The sequence below is a fragment of the Balaenoptera ricei genome, chromosome 16 (genome assembly GCF_028023285.1).
Source record: "Balaenoptera ricei isolate mBalRic1 chromosome 16, mBalRic1.hap2, whole genome shotgun sequence".
In the NCBI taxonomy this organism is placed as follows: Eukaryota; Metazoa; Chordata; class Mammalia; order Artiodactyla; family Balaenopteridae; genus Balaenoptera; species Balaenoptera ricei.
In genome coordinates, this window is record NC_082654.1 from 40,168,853 (window position 1) to 40,188,365 (window position 19,513).

General features: G+C 35.1%; 1 protein-coding gene across 2 annotated transcripts in view; it reads left to right on the plus strand.

Moving 5' to 3' along the window:
* PRKG1 (protein kinase cGMP-dependent 1) overlaps window positions 1–19,513 on the plus strand; it is a 1,231,781-nt gene that overhangs the window by 149,450 nt on the left and 1,062,818 nt on the right. For both annotated transcript variants that reach the window (XM_059899096.1, XM_059899095.1), the window contains exon 2: window positions 12,645–12,811. In XM_059899096.1, coding sequence (XP_059755079.1) covers window positions 12,645–12,811 — 167 coding nt within the window. The remainder of the gene's footprint in view (window positions 1–12,644; window positions 12,812–19,513) is intronic.

Sequence of the window (19,513 nt, forward strand, 5' to 3'; positions counted from 1 at the left end):
TTTTGACAGTATTCAACACCCATTTATGACAAAAACTCTGCAGAAAGTGGGCATAGAGGGAAGCTACCTCAACATAATAAAGGCCATATATGACTAACCCACAGCAAACATCATTCTCAATGGTGAAAAACTGAAAGCATTTCCTGTAAGATCAGGAACAAGACAAGGATGTCCAGTCTCACAACTATTAATCAACATAGTTTTGGAAGTCCTAGCCACGGCAATCACAGAAGAAAAAGAAATGAAAGGAATACAAATTGGAAAAGAAGAAGTAAAACTGTGACTATTTGCAGATGACATGATACTATACATAGAGAATCCTAAAGATGCCACCAGAAAACTACTAGAGCTAATCAGTGAATTTGGTAAAGTTGCAGAATACACAACTAATGCACAGAAATCTCTTGCATTTCTATACACTGCTGATGAAAACTCTGAAAGAGAAATTAAGGAAACACTCCCATTTACCGCTGCAACAAAAAGAATAAAATACCTAGGAATAAACCTACCTACGGAGACAAAAGACCTGTATGCAGAAAACTATAAGACATTGATGAAAGAAATTAAAGATGATACCAACAGGTGGAGAGATATACCATGTTCTTGGATTGGAAGATTCAATATTGTGAAAATGACTCTAGTACCCAAAGCAATCTACTGATTCAGTGCAATCCCTATCAAGTTACCAATGGCATTATTTACGGAACTAGAACAAAAAATCTTAAAATTTATATAGAGACACAAAGGACCCCAAATAGCCAAAGCAGTCTTGAGGGAAAATAACGGAGCTGGAGGAATCAGACTCCCTGACTTCAGACTATACTACAAAGCTACATTAATGAAGACAATATGGCACTGGCACAAAAACAGAAACGTAGATCAATGGAACAAGATAGAAAGCCCAGAGATAAACCCATGCACCTATGGTCAACTAATCTATGACAAAGGAGGCAAGGATATACAATGGAGAAAAGACAGTCTCTTCAGTAAGTGGTGCTGGGAAAACTGGACAGCTACATGTAAAAGAATGAAATTAGAATAAAAATTTAAAAAAAAAAAGAACAAAAAAAACAAAATTAGAACACTCCCTAACACCATACACAAAAATAAACTCAAAATGGATTAGAGACCTAAATGTAAGACCGGACATTATAAAACTCTTAGAGAAAAACATAGGAAGAACACTCTTTGACATAAATCACAGCAAGATCTTTTTTGATCCACCTCCTAGAGTAATGGAAATAAAACCAAAAATAAACAAATGGGGCCTAATGAAATTTAAAAGCTTTTGCACAGCAAAAGAAACCGTAAACAAGATGAAAAGACAACCCTCAGAATGGGAGAAAATATTTGCAAACAATTCAACGGACAAAGGATTAATCTCCAAAATATATAAACAGCTCATGCAGCTCAATATTAAAAAAAACAAACAGCCCAATGCAAAAATGGGCAGAAGACCTAAATAGACATTTCTCCAAAGAGGATATACAGATGGCCAAGAAGCACATGAAAAGCTGCTCAACATCACTAATTATTAGAGAAATGCAAATCAAAACTACAATGAGGCATCACCTCACACCAGTTAGAATGGGCATCATCAGAAAATGTACAAACAACAAATGCTGGAGAGGTTGTGGAGAAAAGGGAACCCTCTCGCACTGTTGGTGGGAATGTAAATTGATACAGCCACTATGGAGAACAGTATGGAGATTTCTTAAAAAACTAAAAATAGAATTACCATATGATCCAGCAATCCCACTACTGGGTGTATACCCAGAGAAAACCATAATTCAAAAAGACACATGCACCCCAACGTTCATTGCAGCACTATTTACAATAGCCAGGTCATGGAAGCAACCTAAATGCCCATCAGCAGACGAATGGATAAAGAAGTTGTGGTACATATATACAATGGAATATTACTCAGCCATAAAAAGGAACGAAATTGGGTCATTTGTTGAGACGTGGATGGATCTAGAAACTGTCATACAGAGTGAAGTAAGTCAGAAAGAGAAAAACAAATATCATATATTAATGCATGTATGTGGAACCTAGAATAATGGTATAGATGAACCGGTTTGCAGGGCAGAAGTGGAGACACAGATGTAGAGAACAAACATATGGACACCAAGGGGGGAAAGCGGTGGGGGTGGTGGTGTTGGTGGTGTGATGAATTGGGCAATTGGGATTGACATGTATATACTGATGTGTATAAAATTGATGACTAATAAGAACCTGCTGTATAAAAAAATAAATAAAATTCAAAAATGAAAAAATAAAATTATGTTATACAATTAGCCTGTGATCTACTTTTCACTTAACAATATACCATGGTCATTTTTACAAATAATATTGATCCATTCTCATTCTTAATAGCAGTCCAAAATTTCATAGTACAAATGTGCTATAAATTATTCAATCACTCCCCTATTGGTGAACATCCAGGTTGTTTCTAGCAATTATTCTATTGTCAATAATATTACAATAAATGTCTCTGTAGATACACTTTTAGAAACCAGTGCTTTACCTTTGTGGGATGTATTCCTCAAAGTAGGATCATAGGATCAAAGTGCATGCTCATTAAAACTGGGAACAAACTAAGTTTCCAAGAGTAGGAGTTTGATTAGCGCACATCTCACACAAAGGAACATTCCTTACAAATAATGACAAATTTCTATTGGTTTTGAAAAGTGTTTGTTAGAAGCTATTTAGAGAAAAGCCATGTTATATAGTATTACCCTATTTTGTAAAAATATGTGCATAAAATAAAAGACTTTAAGATCACTGAAAAAAAATCACTTTGTGGATAATTATTGTTGTATTTTAAACCCATCAATCACTTTTGCTTGTATTTATGTGCAGTGGTTAAATTTGAACCTAGAATTGTCATGTTGGAAATACAATAAATATTAACTCTTTGCCACTGAAAGGGACAGATCATTAAAGGGCAGCATGGTACAAGATGATAGATAATGGATTCAAATTATAAAATAACATTTATTTATCTTCCTTCTTCCCTTCCTCCCTTTTATCCTACCCCCTCTGTCTTCTTCAGTAAAAATTTGAGATAGCTAACTCATTAGATCATAATGTATAATCCATTATGCTAATGTTTTGTTAAGTTTATAAATTCTATATTTTAGATATCTATTGTAAAAATATCAATACATATATAGAAAGCATTTGATGTTTAGATTCTTATATTCAGACTTCTCAAATATATATATGTTACAGATCATTAATTACATTAGTTACAAAATGGTGACTTTGCAGTTTTTCTTGGAATATTATATTTTTTATCCTATAAGCATAATGAGAGCTTCCTTTTTATTTTGAATTCAAATACAGATATTTACCCAAAATAACAGTAAATTTTTGTGTACTTTTTTCCCCTCCATATGTATATCAAGTCCATCTGAGGCAGGGTCTGTAGGAAGGAAAGGAGAGAGAGAGAGAAAGGGTGTGTGCTCAAGATAGAGAGGAGAGAACAAATGTGTGAACACACTGGAATCAAAACAAGTTGAATTACATTGCTGAATTCAAGAGGTGTTTCTATGTGAGAGGGTATCTCTCTGTAAAAGCTACAAGACATGCTTAAACTTCTGTAATGTGAAGAATGAATTAGATCAGAAAGGGAATCGTTCTGAATGAACCATCACAGAATTTTTAAAACCGTAGAATTATTGTCAAATGGCCGGAGTTCCCTGCTGATACTGGTGCAGTGGATTTGTTGAGTCTTTGTCCAAGAGAGTTTAAACATTAAAATGGCTAAAGGTATGTGAAAGACAGAGAGACAGAGCTAAAGTGACAGAGAGACAAAGAGAAAAAAAGGCATCAAGAGACACAGAGAAAATATGAAAGTGCGTGTAATGAAGGAAGGTCAGAACAGTGTTTATTTCATGCTCGTAGGCAGTAGACCTGAGTTCTGCTTTAATCTCTTACTTGAACTTGGCAGCATCTAGCCTGTTGTGTCTCTGTTTTCTTATCTGTCAAATAGGAATAATAGTAACCTCTGTTCTACCTACTGCACAGGTTTTTGGCAATAATAGAATGAAATGTTAGATGTGGAATTGTTTTAAAAGCATGAAATGCTCTCTGCAGATAAAAGGTCATACTATCCAAGCATAGCATTTTTACTTTTGCAGAATTAGAGATAAGTGAGAAGAATATTTGCTTTTAGATTTTATAATTGGGATAATTTATTCAAATTATGAATACAATTAAGTATTGTGTTCTTATAAGTCAAATGATCTAGTAGAGTGTGGCTCGGAAGTCAAACAGGTTGATCTTTAAATCTTGCATCTACCTGTCACGTACTGGCTGTGCAATATTGGGTAGACTACATAACTGCTCTGAGCCTCAGTTCCATGATAGCAAACTTAGCAAGTCATTGTGAGACTTACATGAGGGGTGGCTTTTCATTGCAGAACGTGGAGTAACCCCTTAATAAATATTAGTTGTAGTGGTATTAGTACTATTATTATGGTGATGACTCATGTTGTCATTATTGGTTAATTTTTTCACTTTGGTTAAGAAGCCTTGAAACTTCAGAGCTTTCAGAACTAGGGGCATGATTGTTTGGTTTTTAAATTTTAGTTATTTAAAAGATTTTTCAGTATATATGCCATCTCCCTTCAGGCAGACTCAAAGTATAATGTATTGAATGTATTCTAATGTATTAAAGCCTAATGCAAACTAAGCTGTTTGAAGAAGAAATTGAACCAAGTTCATCAAAGTAGAAGATCTGCCTTCCTAAGACCTGTAGGTCACTGTAACAAGGCTAAATTTGGCTCTCATTTTCTGGAAGCATCACTAGAGGAAGTGATGAATGACCCAACTCATAATTTTCAGCCAAGAGAAAGTATACACATTTAGGGCTTGGGGGGTTGGTAGAGAAACATGTTATTTTCCTCATGCTGAATTCAGACAAATGTAAGGTAATTTAAAATGAAAGGTAATTTATCTCAGAGATTAAATCTGAGAAGCAACTGAATAAGAGAATTTTTTTAAAATGATGTCTTTAATGATCAATTTTAAAATCAAGCCATTACAATAATTGAAATGACAGTGCATAACACATGCTGATGACGTGAGCTATTGGGTTTCAAAGGGCTAGACAAAACATCATGGCTCCCAATCTATTCCCCGCAGGCAGGGTCACCCTGGGTGATGAGGAACTTAATGGATGTTCATAGTGTGACCGTGTTGACCTTATTGGGAACAAATGAATGCTAAGAGATCTCAATTGTTTGTGTGCTTTGAAAGATAAAAAAGAAATTGCTTTGAAATGTCGAATTGAAATTAGACATATAAATATATGCCAAATGTTTTCTTCTCCATCATTGCTCTGTTTTTGTTTTGCAGTTTAGATCTCTGACTTCAAAAATAGAGTTAATTCATAACAGATCCAGCCACATGGTTCTTACATTCTGGAATGTAATGTGTGTAGTCTTATTCTCCTGGAATTCTTATGGTCATTGTTCTCATGGAAAGCTGTTTACAGTTCTTCGATGAAACCCCACAGTTCTTCTTCAGTGATATGAAAGAGGAGCTTATAGGACAGGAGTTTGATCTGGGCTCTTGGAGACTGCTCTATTTTGAGTTAGGCTCACTAGTGTGAAGTAACTGTTAAATGCCTCTCTGGAGCACTGAATGACTGCAGTAGTTGAATGGGAGACTTGAATATTGATTTTTTTGGAAGTTGATGAACACCTGCAAAGAGCAATATCTTCTTTTTCTTTCATTAATACAAGTTGCTTCATTTGTTAACATCTAACGAGTGATTTCAAGAGCTACTTAGCATCATTCCTAGTCAATGAGAATAAAATAAAAGTATTAGTTAAAAAGAAGGCTTAAGTGATACATCAGCAAACAAATACTTTATGGATTAGCCATCTTCTCCTTGACCCAAATCATCATTTATCTTTAGAGTTATAATATCTAAATTTCATTTAGATACTCATCTATTTTAGTACTACAGAAAAAAAGAAGAGAAATGGCAACTGGGAATTATTTGCGACCCATGTAATAGACAAAAGATTAATATCATTGACCACCTAAGAACTATGTTGCTATCATATATTTTGTCCCAGTGATTCACCTGTTTTGTATCATATACTCATTATAGGTGTGAATGCTGCAAGGAGTCTTGATTTCTTCATGACTTTTTGTGATAAGATTGGGATAGCTATAGCAGAGTTTGTTGATGTGAAAATCTCGTCTGAAACCTGTTGAAAACTGATTTTCAGTTTTGAGGAAATATCTCAATTGGCCAATAGCTTTGCAGGATTAAATTTTATCTTTAAAAAAATGTGGGCTGGTTGATATTTCTTAGCTCTGTACCTACAGAGTTCACTCAGGAAAGCTGTTAGGCTAGAAATAGGACCTACTGTTTGGGCAGAATCGCAACAGTTGGGGCAGTGAGAGGACTACTCCATGAGTTTTTCTTATTTCTAGATGATTCATTGAATATTTCACAGTATGTAGATGGAGTTATCTTGCCACAGTGACGCCTGGAATTAGACGCTTTTAAGGGGCCCTGCAATTACTGTATCTGCGTAAAAGAGCCATGAATTACCAGTGCGGGTTTGGATTTCTGAGCTGCCAACTGAAGATACTCTACTGTAGGTTAAGGACCTTGAAAGTGCATTTACTGCTTCTCCTGACATTTGAGCCTAAGACTGACCTTTGAGAGCTAGAAAGATTTAGTGAGAGTTTTTTTCAGTCAAAAAGTTGATTATAGAAATTTTGTAAACCATTTTTAAATTGCTTTAGCTGATTTCCATTCTTAGTAATAATTTCGACTATTTTTTAAAGTGCCTAGCAGTCTTTGTTGAATGAAGAGATCAGATATTAATTCTCACATTTCTGGCCATGGCTGTTTTGAGCATATTTACGATTGCTTGGTATGTGTTCAGGGGGAAACTAATCTAAAGAGAGGCTGTGAAGGGAGAGTGAATTGCTTTTATGCCACTGGAGATAGCTGGAAATTGGAGATGAGACCGCGTTCTCTTCTAACATGCAAAAGTTGCATGAGAGTCGGTGATTTGAAGTTCAGGTAAATGTAAGAGTTGTGAGACAGTGGTTCCCGAGAGGTTCAGTTATAAGAACTCATTAATAGGATAATAAGTGATGCTTTTAGTATGTGTTAAGTGATGAAATATGACAGAAGCCTCTATGAACTCAGTAACATTTTAAAGTAAATTTATATTATTTATTCCTTATGTCAGGTATATTACCTGTAAGTCATACCTCTTCTTATATTCAACCCTTCACTGTATTCTTAAGGCTTTAGAATGAAATAAAACTCTTTACCACAGCCTTCAAGGCCGTATGAGACCTGATTCCTGCTTCCCTTTGCAATGTCATTCTCCTTTCCCTTTCCTTCTAGCTCTCTCTCTGCCTCAGCCACACAGGTCTCCTTCCTGAACCGATTGGACAGATCAAGTTCCTTCCAACCTCCGGACCTTTGTATGTGTTTTTTCTTTTACCCAGAATGCTCTTCTCCGTGATCTTTGCTTGGTTGGATCCTATTATCATGCAGTCCTCAGCTCAGAGAAGCCTTCCTGACACTTCGGTCTGAAACAGCGTTCCCCACTCTTTGAAATAACACTAGTGCTACATAGATATTGCAAGCTACTACATGATAACCACAATGTAGAATAGCCTTTTATTAATGTCGAGAAAACTAATGAGGCTTTGTTTATTAATAGTGAATAATGTCATCTCTCTTGTTAGAGAAGTAGCTGTATATTTCCCTATGCTCACCTCAGAATTGCCCATTTTTATCTAAGATTGTGTAGAAAGACAATTAGTCTTTGAGTCTATTCAGGAACTTTCTCTGCAATAAGTAAATGGGGAAGTGGGCTCTCCAATTCATTTTCTTAAAATTGAAATTTTGGAAGACCTGTTGCTAATCCTGGCATAAAGTTATCTGGGGATATTATACCACCTAATAAAATTTTTAAGGAAGGAAAGAATCATCATGTTAGTTTTAGCATTCATAAACTAAGGCACAGTAAATTCTTAGGGTGTTAGAAAAAGAATCTATATCTGATGTGTTGGAGCCAACGTACTGGCTCGTATAAGAACTGCTTGTTAAATTTTCAGGAATTTTTTGCAAGCAGGTTGACTTTACATTAGTAGTTTGAAATTGGCTATAGTGGGAGTATTTATACCATGGAAATTGGCAAACACTACAAACCAGGGCTTTTTTTCTTTTTTTCCTGGAGAGTGCATTTAGCAGCTCACCATTATATATAGCCAATATTTCAGAGACTGACAATTGGATGATGACAAATCAGTAGGGCCAACTCGAAATAACCAAGTTAGTTTTACGGTTGTTTGCATTAAAATGTCACAAATTTTGGGCATGGAAGAAAAAGTTGTTTTTGTTTTTGTTTTAAAATAGATTATTTGTACACAGAAGCAGACAGGAAGGATAAAAAATCAAGATCTTTGTATTTGCTTCTTATGCCTTTCAGGTCAGCCTGCTGAATTCTTGCAAAATGTTCTTAAGCTCTATACTTGGGTTAGGGCAGATAGCCACCTTCTGGAACTTGCGCTAGCAGCTCTCCTCAGCTCTCATACTGATAACACAACTCAACTGATCTCATATGTAGCGTCATGTCTTAGTTACAGTGAGTGTGTTAGACTATTTCTTTAGGGAAAGGAAAAGATTCCAAGAAGAGTTAGGTGGAGACTCTGATTGATTATGCTTTATAATGTTGGAGCAAGTGGACACTAATGAGAGTTGCCCTAAGATTTTGAGCCTTCAATGGGAAATGACTTAAAGGAAAATTACACGAAGAGGCAGGGCTTTAAATATTACTCACTGACAAGAACATTTTTGAGTTACACTACTCTGTGAAGGCAGAGAGGGATTATTCGGGATGTTTCAGAGGCAAATGTCATTGGACAATATCTCTGTGAAGGGATATATGATTAGACGTAGGTCCTATATTTCTCAGTTTGTTTTAAAGTAACACAAAGGCATGTTTGAAAGCCTCCAGTTTGTTTCTTCAGGGACTTGACATTGAATGTCCTCCATTTAAAATGAAATTGGAGAAGTAAGAGCATCCTGAAATTCCCCCCTCCCCTCCAGTTTGTGATAAGCACTTGGAAAAGTTGGAAAATTTTAAGGGATTGTGTAAGATTGTGTTATGTCATCTTTTCTGATATCTTTATAAAACAGGTTAGTTGTACCGTTTATGAGAAGAGAGAAAGTGGCTTTCTTCAATTATCTTTGGATGTAGCTAATTATCTTCTTGGAAGAGGGCTTTATTTTTAATGTTGCAGCATTTCTAGGACTTAGATTTTAATGGAGCACTATTATTATTTACCAAAGGATAAGATATCATCTGTAGCTAAACAAGTTGGGATTCTGGGACTGATAATATCCAGTTTTTATTATATTAAAAAATATGAACCCATTGATGGCCTTACTCTCTGACTCAATGAAAATAAAGGAATATGTAGTAAAGAGAATATTATGCAATGTGATTAAAATTAATTTCTTAAAGACCACATAAGTCCTGTTATTTGGAAAAGTAGATCATTAGTAGAACAGTAGATCTCAGGAGTCACTACGAAGTTGCTACTGGTATTCTCGAGGTCAGGAATGGTAAAGATAATTAAGAAAGGAGATTTTATGAAAATCATATATGGGGACAAAGTTTTGCATCTTGTGTTGAATACTCAAGGGAAACAACTCTTTGCCTCAGGAAAAATAAAGTTTTAGCAAGCCAGAATTAAAAAAAAAAAATTAAAAGAAACATACAGTTAAATAGTCCTATCAAACTAAAGTAAAAGTCTCACAAACAGGACTTTTTAAATAGAGTCTATTCCGAAGACTCTGAAGTTCTTAACCACTGGCCATCCCTCACCATCTGTTTAATAGGTGAAAATTCCTGCCATTAGTATTTAGACACAGGCCATGTGAAAGGGAATTTATTGAAAAGAGTAGTATTGAATATGTCAATAACGGTCAACCAATATTAAGTATCTAAGTCATTATTTAAATGAGAAATAGATTATTATTTTTATTTTTCCTTATAGCAGAGTCACTTTTCATAAACTGCCTTTGAAATTAAAGAGTTTTTTCCATGTAAAAAAGCATGCCCATTCTAGAAAATTTTATAGAGAAAAGTAGAAAGAAAAAATATAATTCTGTCACCAAAGGCAACCAATGCCAGCATTTTATTTCCTTCTGATACTGTTTCAAGTCATGACTGTATACTCTATTACTACTCTTCCTATTACTGCAACTGCAGTTACTACCACCACCTTTTCACCCACCATTTACTCAAAGTAACATTATATTTTTACCAGTCTTCACATATTTTTTCCAGTTTTATTGAGAAATAATTGATATTCATCACCATATAAATTTGAAGTGTACAGCATGATGGTTTGATTTACCTATATTGGGAAGTGATTACCACAGTAAGTTTAGTTAACTTCCATCATCTCATATAGATAAAAAGAAAAAGAAAATTCAAATAATTATCCTTGTGATGAAAATTCTTAGGATCTACTCTCTTAACAACTTTCCTTTGTATCATACAGTAATGTTAACTATAGTCATTATTTTGTACATTATGTCACTAGTACTTATTTATCTTATAACTGGAAGTTTGTACCTTTTGACCACCTTCCTCAGATTCCCCCCCCACCCGCCTCGCCACACCGCCTCTGGTAACCACAAGTCTGATCTCTTTTTTCTATGAGTTTTTTTAAAAATTAGATTCCACATAGAGTGAGATCATACAGTATTTGTCTTTCTCTGTCTGATTTATTTCACTTAGCATAATGCCTTCAAGATTCATCTGTGTAGTTACAAATGGTAGGATTTTCTCATTTTTTATGGCTGAATAATATTCCATTGTGTATCTATATTTATATCTATATCTATCTATCTATCTATCTATCTATCTATATATATACATGCCACAACTACTTTATCCATTCATCCATCAGTGGATGCTTAGGTTGTTTTCATGTCTTGGCTACTGCAAATAATTCTGCTATGAGCATGGTAATGCAGATATTTTTTCCAAGTTAGTGGAAATTCAGAAAAGTAAAACAACCTGCTCAAGGTTTTAATACATGACAGGACTAGGATTGGGACCCAGATATATCTAATTCGAAAGCCTGTTTTCTTTACATTTCACACACACATGCTTTTGTGTTCTAGAAACAATTCTGTTTCATGCTTTTTCACTTAAAAATAGTATAAGATTTTTTCCATGCTGTTAACACTCTTCATAAACAATTTAATTGCATCATAACCGTCCATTCTAGGTATATTTTTCACGTTGATAAATTTTATATTGTTTTAATTTTTTATGTATACCTTTTTACTACTTAAAACCAAATCATTACAAAACATAATGTGAGAAGGCTAGGTCAGTTAGACTGAGGTCTAGAAGAGACAACAGGAAGAATTGAGGAGTGCTAATGCCGTAGTCAATATTCACTACTGCAGGTCACTTCCCTGAAAGCCACTCGTTAAGCAAATGTGGACAAGGACCAGCTTGTAGTCAGATGCTTTCAAATTAAGACTTTTAACATGAAATTCCAAATGTGTTGCTTACGCTCTGTGTTGCTAAGGACTTTGCTTTTGTCTTATCCAGTTTCTGACTTATCTGACAGTACTCTGATTGTACAACTCCTGACAAAATATTTCTCAGTTTCTCTTTCCTTTGAGTTTTGTATCCTTAGGAATTTATTTGGAACTTCTTATCCCGGAGAATCAAATGATCACCGTATTTCTAGTTCTGCAAAACTTCCCTGTTAACCACTGAATCTCAATTATAGAATTTGTAAATATTTTTCCTGCTGACTACCTGTTTAATCCCATGTGTAAACCATATTGTGTTTAAAACATCTTGTTCAATACAGTTTTATCTGCCTAGTTACCTCAATTTAAGCTGCTTGAAGAAATAAATATTCTCTAAAGAAGCATGAGGTATGGATAAAGAACTGTCACATTTACACCAGTTTTTCCAAACAGCTAATTAAGTCTCCAATTCTTTACTATTTTTTTAAATCCAACATATTTCTTGAGCACCTATACTGTAACTGGCATTGTAGTAGACACTGGGCGTATAGTAGAGAAAAAGCTAAAAATGATCCCTGCCCTCACAGAGCATAAAGTCTAGTAGAAGAGGCACACAAAAAAATAAGTAAACAAATTGTGTTTTACTGTAATTGTGTATCGTACAATACATCCTGATATTCTTTTATAATATATAAACATAGTAATAATAGTGTTTCTTCTATAACATTTTGTTGTATTTTGTTCCTATTCATTCTTTAACTAAGTTGCAAGCTTCAATTTACAATGTTTGTCCATCAGTTTGCCCGTGATCTTTGGGTTAAAAAACATCCTAAAACAAAATGGAATTGTATGGTTTTGCTTGTTTGTCGGTCCCATATTCATGAAATTATATTTTACTTAAAGGAAAATTTCTTAATGTCTTTCCTGCTGCCATGGAATTACTTTGTTCTCAGGTCTGTCAGGAAATTATTGGCTTCCTAACACGAAAATGCCTTTGTAGTGTGCCTGAATGCTATCTGGCTCTGCTGCGAACTGTGAAAGCGCTTGTCAGCTCTGCCAGTAAATCTTCCCTCTCTTACCATAGGTCCAAGGATCTTATAAAGGAAGCCATCCTTGACAATGACTTTATGAAGAACTTGGAGCTGTCGCAGATCCAAGAGATTGTGGACTGTATGTACCCAGTGGAGTACGGCAAAGACAGTTGCATCATCAAAGAAGGAGATGTGGGGTCGCTGGTGTATGTCATGGAAGGTATGGTTTGTAACTATGTTCCTCTGACATTCAAATATTCTCTTTTCATCTTATCAGCCTGCACACAGATGGCAATGCATTTCACGATACAATTCCGTTTTTCCTTTTTGTTGTTGAGAAATGGTTTGAAAAGAGGTAGAACACTGCTTAGTGGTTGATTAATCGTTTGACGTGTTTGTGTTTAGAATTATTAATATGAGAATCTAGTATTTTTTCAGACATGGGGAAAGGATGATAACGTGAAAGAAAGAATTGCTATTTATTGCGCTGAATAAGACCACACACTGTCAGATCATTGAGCAAACTCACAAAGCTTCAATGAAAGCTTAAGTCTCTTGGAAGTATTTTTGGTCAGATAATCAAAGTGTCTTCAGCTCTACTTTTACCTCCCAGTATATGACTAGGTTTCCTGCTATGATGCTTCTATAAAAAGAGAATGTTTTCAGTGTTTCATATGTGTCTGATAGAGGCAGATCATAAAGGTTGGATGGTATATTAGCCACCAGATTAATAAGAGCAATAGCTTGCTTCATAAATCTTGCACAAACTAAGATAGAAACTGCTTTGAAAAAAAACCGAGGCATGCACTGTGTAAATATGTTTTGCACTTACGTAAATTTTCATAATGTGTATTTCTAACTTGAAATTTATAATGGCATGTTTTCCGTTTGGAGGAAGAAAGAAGCCATGAAGAAATCATGACTGAATTAGCTGAGAAGAAAGTGAGTTCAGACATGTCTGTAATAGAAGATGGTTGGCATAGAAAAATCACAGTCGATTTATTTGATGGCAGTTAGTGTTTTACCCAAAGCATTCATGGCAGTGTCCTATAACTGTCAGGTTTCTAGGTCATTCAGAGGAGGAGTGTATTTGGGCAAGTCAATCAACTTCACTGAGTTTCACCCAGCTTATAAAAAAAGAAGATACTATTTCTTTCTGGCAGTGGTTTTCAACTGGTGATGATTCTGTCCCCCAGGGACTTTTGGCAATGTCTGGAGATGTCTGATTGTTACAATGTGAGTGAGTGTGGAGGTTGGTAAAGACCAGGGGTGCTACTCAACAGGGCAGTGACCCACAGCAGAGAATTACCTGTCCTTAGTGCCTATGCTGAAAAACTTGCTTTCTAACTTCTTTGTAGGATTGTTATGAAGTTAGTAGGGAATAAGTTGTGTGGATGTGTAATGTAAAGTGTAAAACATTGTAGAATAGCAATCAGTATTATTCATATATGTAGCTGATTCACTTTGTTATACAGCAGAAACTAACACACCATTGTAAAGCAATTATACTCCAATAAAGATGTTAAAAAATAAAGAAAGAAAGAAGAAGAAAAAATCAGTATTATTATTTCCATTAAATACTTGACAGTATGTAAGAAGTGTTCTTTCTACATTAATTTTTCTTTGTGGTCTTTTTTGACATATATCAGGCACTTGATATTTAAGTATTAATTTCTGTCATTTTTATTTCTTTATAGTTTTCAGCTTTTGTGTCAGTGTTACAGAGTTTTCCTCAAGCCAAAAGGACATAAATGTTCAGCTAGGCTTTCTTCTGACAAAAACAAAATACAATAAATAAAAACACAAACAATATACACTTGATAGAGAATTGCAGGGAAAGGAGGTGAAATTATAGGGCAAGGGTATATGTGGGTATTGAGCAGGAAGGATGAGAGAAATAGAAGAAATATATAGAGGCCAAGTGAAGGCTATAAATATAGAGGCAAAATGTTAAGAACTATTAACAGTTAGAAACCAAGTTTAAAGTACTTATGAGATTATAACATATCAATAGTTTCATATTATTTGATTATTTATGTGTTTTATTGGCAGGTGTGTTTTTAAGAACACAGCTATTGTATAAAGCAGGGTGTACTTCACTTCAGCGATTTTCAAATGTTCGTTATTGATATTCCATTCAAGAAATGAGTATTTTGAAAACCTGTATGTTGCAGTTTTCCTCGTATATTTTTTCTAAAAAAATTCTATTTATTCACGCCATTTGTGTTTTCTAAGACTAACTGCAACTTTACTAGCTATATTAGAAGAAGCTTGGAAATCATAGTTAATATTTATTGAGTTTTTAGAACTCAATGTCCAACATATAGAGCATGCTTTTTCTAAACAGTTTCCATGTATAAAATTTATTTAATTCTCAAAGTAATCCCGTGAGGTTAAGGGCTAATATTTATTATCCCCTTTTATAGATGAGAAGACTGAGGCCCAACTGGTTTAGAGTAGAGTTAGGAGTGAACCCAAGTAATCTGGATTCAGAACCCACACTCTTAACTATAGGGCTATGTATTAGTGAGGGTTCTCCAGAGAAAAAGAGCCAATAGGGTGTGTGTGTGTGTGTTTGTGTATCTGGGTATTGAGAGAGAGGTTTATTTTAAGGAATTGGCTTCCGTGATTGTGGAAGCTGGCAAGTCCAAAATCCGCAGGGTAAGCCCAGCAGGCTGGAGATGCAGGGAAAGGTTGATGCAACAGCTCAAGTCTGAAAGCCAACTGCTGGCAGAATTCCCCTTCCTCAGGGGAGGTCAGTCTTTTTTCTGCTAAGGCCTTCAACTGATCGGATGAGGTCTACCAACATTAAGAAAGTAATCTGCTTTAACTCAAAGACTAATGATTTAAATGTTAATTCCATCTAAAAAATACCTTCACAGAAATGTCTAGTGTAATGTTTGACCAAATATCTGGATGTCATGGGTTTGCAAGTTGACATGGAAAATTAACCATCACAGGTCCATTCCTTGTCAACTTGACACCCGTATACATCTCCTTAAACCATACTCAGCCTCCGAGTAAAGACAGTAACAAGGTCATACTTCTGCCTAACATGACATAATGATCCTGCGTACAATGAAAACAAACAAACCCTTTTCCCAGAAAAGGATGCAAAGTCCTTGGGTAGTGTTTACTCTTCTCCTTAATACCCCATAAATCAAATACTATGATGTAAAGTTAACAATACTTAAATACTATGATATAAAGTCAATACATCTTATGTTACATGATAAGGACTTATAAGAGAGAAGGAAACAAAGATTTTATGCACACATGCACTCACTCATACATACAGACAGACAAACACATTTGTAACAAAATAAAGAAGAAATACCCGTGGCAGACGTCACTAAGTAAAGGTAAATATACTAATTTTTTCCCCATTGCATCAAGCTAATTTTAATATATTTTATTTATCTTCTTTTTATTGCTAGATTGACTAAATAGCAAGTCATCTTAATTATGGTTTAAAAACAGTGTACCAATATTCAAAGTCACAGATTTTGCTATGATGCTGTTGGTTGCTTCAGTTAAACTCACTAAATGACCATGATCTTATAACCTGATGCTGATCTGTCCCCAAGCCGTAATTCTAATCAGTTCCATGTAACTTTGGCTGATTTTATGCTAATATTCTCATGTCAAAATAATTTTTAAAAACCTATCATTTAAATTTTTATAAGTTTTAATTGAGGAAATGTTTCATTGCTTAATTTTTTTTTTTAAGATTTATTTATTGATTGATTGCTATGTTGGGTCTTCATTTCTGTGCTAGGGCTTTCTCTAGTTGCGGCAAGTGGGGGCCACTCCTCATCGCGGTGCGCGGGCCTCTCACTATCGTGGCCTCTCTTGTTGCAGAGCACAGGCTCTAGACGCACAGGCTCAGTAGTTGTGTATCACGGGCCCAGTTGCTCCGTGGCATGTGAGATCTTCCCAGACCAGGGCTCGAACCCGTGTCCCCTGCATTGGCAGGCAGACTCTCAACCACTGCGCCACCAGGGAAGCTCCATTGCTTAGTTTTTTATCAACACATTTAATCTTCTCAAAATTTAGATAGCACTCTTCTTGATAAAGATGGATTCTTTTTCATCTGTGAACATGATTAATATTTATAGAGTATACCACAGCAACAATGGATGAATAGGCTATAGAGGATCTTTCACAAACTTGCTTATTATCAAAACATTCAGAAAAACACCCAGGAGTTTACATGAAAAATCAGTCCAATTTTTCCTGTCTCTCTTCGGTTAAATGAAATTTTCTTCATAAAATACTTGTTTAACCTGTGCCTTTAATGATTTTTGTTTTAGCTTGGGCAGTGTCCCAAGTATTACTGCATACCTAAATGCCAAATTTTCTCATCGTTTTAACAAAAGAGAATGGTCATATGTTAAGACTTTATTAATTAGGATGACTGAGGAAAAATCATCTGGAGGTAGTGTAAATATATCTTGTATTTTCAAGCAAAATGAGTTGTATGACTTTTAGATATTTACAGTTACTGGCTAGTGGAAGTTTCATTTCAAGTTTTGATCAGAATTGTTTTGGTATTAGTTACTTAAGGCAGCAGTGGATCAAGTTGCTAAGGCTTGATTTATATTTTAATTATGTTTTCAAATATATAAATGACTCTTACAAAATACTTGAATACAGCTTATTTTCTTAAACCAATAGATATTGGCCTTAATTATGATGTAATATTTGTTAATATCTTTACACTCTTGCCCTCTCTGTGTTTTCCATAAACATAAACGTCTGTCTACTGTCATCCAAAAGAAATTCTGATTTAGTAATCGAGAATTGGTTACGTAAATCAAACACCTTCTTTAGGAATCTAATATTTTTGTAGTGAAAAATGTCTAGTTTATATCCATTGAAGTGGTTGATTTGCTTAGAGATATCTTATTTTCTGTGATCTTTCATTGTGGAAGCAGATAGATTATATTTTGTTTTCTGAAAATGGCAAGTATCTGTTTAGTGTTCTTTGATTATTGGCTATTTTAAGTTAAACTTTTAAGTGAAACCATCAAGTTGTTGTTTTTCACAAGGTGCTTGTTAATGATAACGGCTTTTATTAAGTCCTTATATATGGTCTCACATCCATCCCGCTCCTCTTATTAGTTCCTTCTTTCTTTCTGCAAGCATAGCTGTGATTTGGTTTAATCTTGGTCCACCTCTGAGTCTTTATTGTTTAGGACTGTGCCATGTACCTTGAAGGCCCTCTTTTTTCTGTCTACCATCAATATCATTGATTTTGTTTTCCTCGCAGTTTTTTAAAAATACTTTTTTAAGAAGGAACAATTCTTCAACTCATCGCACAAGTGATTTTTTAAATAGCCCTTTTGTACACTAATTCTAAGTTATCTGTGATTATTCGCATCAACTCTCAAGTTTCTGTTGTTATTGCATTGAGATTTCCCTTTTGTCTTCTGAAGACTGGTCATCTGCTTCCCTTTCCAGCAAGTCGGTTGATACCAGGTCTGCTTGTTAAGCTGATGTCCAACACTATTTATTCTTCAACATGGTTATCTATCATGCTGGCCACCCACTATCAACAGTAAACTTATACAACTTCATACTGCAAGTTCTCTCCCACCCCCACCCCATCCCCTGAAACATTTTTACTGTTTTTATGATTAAATAACATATGAAAGCTGACATTCGAAGAGGGGTTTTTATGTAAAATTGAACATTAATGAAGAGCTTCACCATGTCAGCTGGCATTCAAAACACTACCTGAGAGTATGAGGGAGTTGAATGCATTTTCATATGAACTAGTTCAGTAAATTTAACATGAGAAACAGACCATTTTATTCTCCAAAATCAGGTGTTGCCTTTTGGCAACTCAAAACTCTTTTGAGTTTTTCATGTTCATCTGAAAGCTATGGTTTGAATAGTTAAAATATCAATGCACTTAAAGTTATTTTTGCAGTCCCTTTACAGGACCAAGCTTATCATGTTAATGATGAAGAACAAGCTGATGTGCTGTGTTAAAAATAAGACAACAGGCCCTGAATGCATCCACTTATGCTAAGCCCCATGTCACCAAATTGAGACTCAATAATAGTTTTGGCTCTCCCAGAAATGGAATCTTAAACCAGTCAATCAGGAGTCACCTAATTAGCAGTAGTTAGGTAATCTGCCTGGTAGGCCCCTGACACCCCCTAAAAGGAAATTGACCTTGCCATAACCAATCCACTTTTTTGTCTAATATCGCTTCCTTGTTCCTGCTCCCTTCTGCCTATAAAAGCCTTTTATTTTGTACAGCTCCTTAGAACTTCTTTCTTATTTACTTGATGGAATACTGCCCAATTCATGAACCATTAATTAAAACCAGTAAGATCTTTAAAATTTACTCAGTTGAATTTTGTTTTTTAACAACTGCTTATATAAAAACAAAACAAAACAAAAAATCTATTTAGAAAAAAGTTATAAGTAAAGGGAATCTGGAAGTTTTAAATGTGAATATTAAAATGTATTTCAGTTATGGAGTTAATGGCAAGAACAGGGAACTGAGATAGTTAGATGCCCCATTGGGTATCATGTTTATTTTGGGGTGCCAACCTTCCAAAAAGACTTTAATATACTTGAGCGAGTGCAGGAAGCATAACATTTATATTTAGCAAGTTGCCATATCATGCACAGATGAAAGGTTCAGGAGGAAAGAATAGCTATTTTTAAAAGCTGAAAACGCTATCACATGAAAAGGGAATTGGTCTTCGTGAATCTAGATGACCAAAGAAAATGCAAGTTTTAGGGGGGCTTACATTGGGTCTGCTTGAGAATCAATATTCTGCTAATTAATACGTTCTAGAAGTGATGAAGCAACCTGATGTCATGGCAAGAACCCCATCTCAGGAGGCATTCTAGCAGTGACTACATAGCATCTGCTTGGAGAAAGTTTGTGTGGGTGGGGCGG